At 61.8% G+C, this 6000-nt stretch overlaps 1 protein-coding gene across 1 annotated transcript in view; it reads left to right on the top strand.

Moving 5' to 3' along the window:
* Positions 1–1361: 1361 nt before the first annotated feature.
* Positions 1362–6000, top strand: part of FGD1 (FYVE, RhoGEF and PH domain containing 1) — a 39722-nt gene continuing 35083 nt past the window's right edge. Inside the window, exon 1 of the mRNA XM_084871036.1 lies at positions 1362–2413. Within this exon, the coding sequence (XP_084727162.1) occupies positions 2110–2413 (304 nt within the window). The 5' untranslated portion in view covers positions 1362–2109. The remainder of the gene's footprint in view (positions 2414–6000) is intronic.

The raw sequence follows: 6000 nt of genomic DNA, 5'->3' as shown, positions 1-6000 counted from the left end.
GGCTTAAGGAGGCGGGAGTGGTCACCAGGCTCAAATGCTACCAAAAAGTCAGGTAGGATGACCTCTGAAAAGATTGTTGGAACCCAGCCAGTGTGGTTCAGTGGTTGAGCACTGACCTATGAACCAGGAGGTCATGGTTCGATTCTCAGTCAGGGCACATGCCCGGGTTGTGAGCTCCATCCCCAGTGTGGGGCATGCAGGAAGTAGGTGATCAGCAATTAGTAATACTCTTGCATCATTGATGTTTCTCTCTCTCCCTCTCTCCCTCTCCTCCTCCTTCTCCTTCTCCCTCTCCCTCTCCCTCCCTCTTTGACATGAATAAAGATATATATTTTTAAAAAGATTCTGTTGGGTTTGGTTATACAGGCCACACAGACCTTGATGAGAGAGCAGTATCAGGCAAATCGTGGAGACAGATTGGAGTGGGTTGAAAGATAAGTGGGAAGTGGGAAAATTAAGACAGTTACGTGTAGGCGACTCTTGCGAAGTTTATGAAGAGAGGGAGGTTGTAGGATGGCAGACTTTGTGGTAATTGATCTGTTCAGAGATGGAAGAGACCTGGGTATGTTTAGATGCTGATGGGAAGGGGCAAGGGGCAGACTCGGTAGGTTTGGTGGCGAAAAGTCCAAAACTTCCTTCTTGGTGACTCTGTGAAGCAGGAGGGGGGACATCTGCTGAGGGTCGGGGGCTGGAGAAGTTGGGTGTGTGAGGAGGGGGAGGTGTGAAATAGCTGCTGTAGAAGGGGGGGGGAGAGCTGCCTGGGGACATAGAGTTGTAGGTCAGCTTTGAGGGCCTAGTGGAAGCTAGGGACCAAGAGTTTCTAGTGGCACACATTTATGAGGCTGGATGCTTTGCTCTCGCAGTGTTTAGCCGCCTGGGCACAGGCATGGAAAAGGCGGATAGTTGGACTGGCCCAAGGCTGGGATCTTGCCAGGCGTATGCGACAATCCTGGGAACTGAGGCTGCTGGCAGGAGAAGGGCCAAGTAAACGACCATGAGGTCCGGTCCTCCCAGAGTGAAGAGTATCCGAGACAAGCCCTCTCTCTGAGCCGAGCCATAGGGAAACTCTGGAACATGTGGCCAAGCTTCTGGAAAAGACATTGAAGGACAAGCGGAGGGAGGAAGACCCGAGATGGGACAGAAAGGCAGATGGGGGGGGGGGGGTGAGCCAGGAGCCTTGCCTGTGGGGGACCAGGAGCGGATGGGGAAGGCAGGCAGAGGGGGAATTTTCAGGGGGGGGGGAGGGATTTGGGGGCGGGCGCTGCGAGAAGTGAGGCGGCCCCGGTGAGGGGGCGTGGCCAGGAGCCAATCCCGGCGAGGGGGCGGGGCCCGGGGAACTGGGTCCCAGCGCCGCTGTGCCTGCGGCTGCCTCCGCCGCCGCTCCCGCCTCCCCACCCCCTTCCCCGGGCTCCTTCCCGCCCGCCGCCGCGGAGACCCAGGCCGAGGCCGGGGAGGACGGCGGAGCCAGGCCCTGGCCGCTCCCCTGCCCCCGCGGCGGGAGCATCCTCCGGACCGATCGGCCGAGGGCGAGCCCCGCAGCCCGAGCGCGAGGCGGACACGCGCGCCCCCCGCCTCCGCCGCCCGCCTCCCCCTCCTCCCCTCCCCTGCCCGCCCCTCCGCCCCCCGGCCTCCGCTGCGGCGGGAGGAAGAACCCTCGCCGACCAGCCAGGGGAGCCCAGATCGATTCCCATTCCGGGGAGAAAGGAGGGACCCCGCTCTCCCGGCAGCCCGCCTCGCCCCGGGGCCTCGGAAGCGGCTCGCCGCCTGCGGGGGAGCCCGGACCCTCGGCCGGCCGCCGCCGCATAGACAGCGCTCCCCCGCGGGCCCCCGGCCCCGCCGAGCCCACTCCCCGCGCGGGGCCCGGGCCGGCGATGCCAGGCACGGCAGCGGCGGTGGCCGCGGCTGCTGCCGGTCCTGCCGCCGCTGCCACGGCCGCCGGCCCGGGCCCGGGCTGGGGACTCGGGGCTCCGCAGTGGGGCTGAGCCCGCAGCCCCGCCCCCCGAGCCCGAAGCCGCTGCTCTGCCGGGCGCCGGGCCTCCGCCGCCCGCGCCTCCACCCCAGGAGCCGGCGCCAAGCGGGGAGCCCGGGCCCCGCGCCCAGGCCCGGGCCATGCACGGCCACCGAGCCCCGGGGGGCGCCGGGCCTCCGGAGCCCGAGCACCCGGCCGCGAACCCCCCCGGCGCGCCGCCGGCCTGCGCCGACTCGGACCCCGGCGCCTCGGAGCCCGGGCCGCCGGCGCTCAGGGACTCGGGCTCGGCTCTCGGCGGAGCCCCGGAGCCCCCGTGTGCCGGACCCTCGGACGCTGGCCTGGGCGCCCCTCCGGGCCCCCGGGTCCTGCCCTGCGGCCCCAGCCCGCAGCACCACCGGGCCCTGCGCTTCTCCTACCACCTGGAGGGCTCGCAGCCCCGGCCTGGTGAGTGATCGGGGCAGGGGAGCCGGCCGCGGGCCTGGCGCCGGGAGGGGGTTCTGGCTCTCGGGCTCTCCCAGCTCCACCTCGGGGCCCGCCCGCTCACCCCAAACCCTTGGAGTCTTCTCAACCTCCAGCCCCTTCCCTCCCTTCCTAGGCCTCCATCCAGCCCTTTCCACCCCTGTCTCCAGCCTTTTCTCTGGCCCCTGGGCCCCCTCAGCCCCTCTGACCCCCCTCCTGTTCCATCTGCTGAGGGTGATGGGAGAGGGAGCACCCCAGGCAAAAGGGGCAGGAGGGCAGGGCGGCAAGGGGGGGCTGGTTGGGGCAGCGGGGCTGGGGGAACAGGAGAAAAGGAGTCTCCCATTTGCCAAGCGCCTACATTGTGCCAGGCAGCAGGCTGGGTGCTTTGCCTGGGTTCCCGTTTCATCCTCGGGAGCCTCCCATTTCGCAGGGATGGGGGGGCTCCAGAAGTTGAAGTAACTTGCCCAAGGTCACGCAGCCCGTGCGGGACCAGGTTTCCAAAGCAGATCTGTTTGAGTCCAAAGTCTGCGCGCTCCCTGCCTCCCCCAAACCGGGGTTGGAGACCATGGAAGCAACGCCAAGCCTTCTGCTTATGTGATTTTCTCCTGCGCTCTTAGCAGCTCTGGAGTATGAGTGGAAAAAGAAAAAAAAAGAAAGGATGGCGGATGGATCCAAGGTTGGGGTTCTGCCAGGTGTGTGTGGCGGGAGGACAAGGGAAGGAGGGAAGGGAAGGTGCTGATGAGAGAGAAAGGTGGCCGAGGTGAGCCTGAGGGGCAAGCCGGAGGGGAGGGCTGGAGGGGCCGGTGGGCAGGGAGACGGCAGACAGGTAAGGGCAGGCATAAGCCGGTGGCACCCAGCTGGGGAGCTGCAGGCTGCAAGGTTGTTGGTGAGGAGAAAGCGGGATGCTTGAACTTGGGTTTTCGGCGGGGGGGCCGCTCTTGGTCAGGTCACAGCCAGTGCCAGGGGAAGCCTTGGCACCGCCTGGCACTCCGTGTCTCCCTCGCCATCTGGGGACATCCCCGTGGGAACCTGAGCTGCCAGGCTCCACAGGTCTCCGGGATTGCGACCCAGAACCAGGTAGCAGTAGCGGAGCATCCAAACCCAGGCAAGAGCGCTAGCTGGTGTGGCTCAGTGCGTAGAGCATCAATCTGTGGTCAAAGGGTCCCAGGTTCAATGACGGTCAAGGGCACGCACCTCGGTTGCAGGGTCCTCCCCGGCCCGGGCCCTTCGGGGAGCATGCAGGAGGCAACCGATCCATGTGTTTCTCTCACATCGATGTTTCTCCCTGTCTTCCCCTCTCTCTCCACTCTCTCTAAAATCAGTGGGAAAATATCCTCAGGTGAGGATTTAAAGCAAAACAAAACAACCCAGGCAAGATGGATCCCTCGCTACTGTTATGACCTTGGGCTAGTCATGGCACCTCTGATGTTCGCAGGGGCTCCCTGGGTGTGGGCAAGAGTCACCCAGCTGACAATGGCCTTTACCCCCCTCCCCTCCATGTGGCTCCCGCCACTTTCCAAACTCCCGCGATACACCGATACACCGGGTGGAGCAGGCTGCTCACCCACTTGCCAAGCACGCCCACCTCAGGACCTTTGCATCTGCTTTCTCCTCCGCCTGGCATCTCTTCCCCCTGCTTTCCACCTGGCCTGTTCCTCATCTTTCAGGTCTCAGCTCAGATGTCACCTCCTCCGAGAGACCTTCCCTGACCACTTAGGCAGGGCCACCTGTGAGTCTCTAAGGCAGCTGCCAGCGCCCTCCCGTCCCTGTCCTCAGCGCAGTCCGCAGTGATCTCACTGTACATGTCTGCTTGTGTGTGGCCCGGCTCCCTCCGCTAGAATGTGAGCTCCGAGAGGGCAAGGGGATCGGATCTCTTTGGTTCACACTTGTATCCCCGGGACTAGTGCAGCGCCTGGCACACAGTAGGTCCTCAATAAATCCTCGTTGAACAAATGACTGAACACATTCCAAGGGAGCGCGTGGAAGACCCTCAGTAACTATTGTCTAAGAGGACAACCGAATCCCTGCCCTCCAGACACGCTTAGTCTGTAAGTCAGTAGCTGGGCAGCGTCTAGAACACATGTGTCAAACACAAGGCCCGCTGGCCAAATCCAGCCCACCAGGCCTTGCAATGTGGCCCGCACCGCGCTGTCATCACTGCACTCCGCTGTCAGTTTATGACATTGTCAGTTTATGACTGTTCAGTAAACCATTCGGCCCGCGATTTAGGCTGGATTTTAGATTTTGGCCCCTTCTCTGATTGAGTTCGACACCCCTAGTCTAGAAGGTTCGTCCGTGGCCTCTGATCAATGCACAGCGGAGATTCTAAGTTGCCGCCCCCCTCCGCCAGTCCTTCCAAATCTCACGACACACACCCTGCACTGCTTCCCTCCTCCCCCCAAACGTTTCCAGGATCCCTTTCCCAGTGAAGTCCCTGCCTCTGTCATTGGCGGGTGTCTTTTTTGAACCCCGAGCTGAGGACGGGTTCAGAAGGGGTGTCGGGGAAGGACCTGGCCTCCCGGCCAGCCAGCCATAACTGACCTGGGTGAGTGACTTCCTTTGTCCGAGCCTCGGTTTCTTCACGTAGAGATACTGGCTGCAGGGCCTGCAGAATGAACTGTTTTGTTTTAAATAAGAGGAAAACCTGAAGAGGGGGCGGAGGAATTACTCAGGCCCCCGCAGGGCAGTGCTGGGCCATGTGATTCACAGCAGCATGAGGCGTGAGCGGCTCCGGGGTAGGCACAAGTGACTTGCTTCTCTCTCCCAGTCCTCGCCTATAATTGGCTCAGAGAGGACAGGGTTGGTGATTTCCGTGTGTGTATGTGTGAAAAGTGGGGGAGAGTCCTGAGCTTCAATTAAAGCGTTGAAACATTTCAGTCCACATGCTAAGACTTCTGTGTGCCTGCCAGCTTCCTCTCCCAGAAGGCTGAGGCCTTCACAGAATCGCCATCCTTAGGACCCAGTGGCCCATTCTGGGCAGAGGGGTTTGGAAAAATATCGGTATCATCCATGTCAGCGGTCGGCAAAGCGCGGCTCGCGAGCCGCACGCGGCTCTTTGGCCCCTTGAGTGTCCTAACACCACTTCTTCAAAATAGACTCAGGCCGAAAACCGGCTTCTGCGCATGGGCCACGAAGTTTCAATCGCACGTGATGTTTTGTGGAAGAGCCACACTCCAGGGGCCAAAGAGTTGCATGTGGCTCACGAGCCGCAGTTTGCCAACCACTGGTGCATGTGAAGCGTCTTGAATTGCTTGGGAGTGCTTTCTCTTTTAGTTCTCCCGGTTCCTGGTAGGGGGTGGGGCGGCTGTTTATTCCCATTTTCCAGATTGGTAAAACCTGTGGCCTCCCCAGTGCTATGCCAAAGAGGGCTTTTAGTAAGGTGACCAGACGTCCCGCTTTTGGCGGGACAGTCCCGATTTTTGTTAAAAATCGGGACTGTCCCGCCAAAAGCGGGACGTCTGGTCACCTTAGCTTTGAGAGAGTCCGAAGGCAGTCCCCAGGGGTAGGCTTGCTCACAGAGGTTTAGAGGGAAACCTACCCCATATCCTTCCAGGTGCCGGGTATGGGGGGGC

Source organism: Pipistrellus hanaki (assembly GCF_964339955.1).
Source record: "Pipistrellus hanaki genome assembly, chromosome: X".
NCBI classification, from domain to species: Eukaryota; Metazoa; Chordata; class Mammalia; order Chiroptera; family Vespertilionidae; genus Pipistrellus; species Pipistrellus hanaki.
This window is presented reverse-complemented; position numbering and strand designations above follow the sequence as displayed.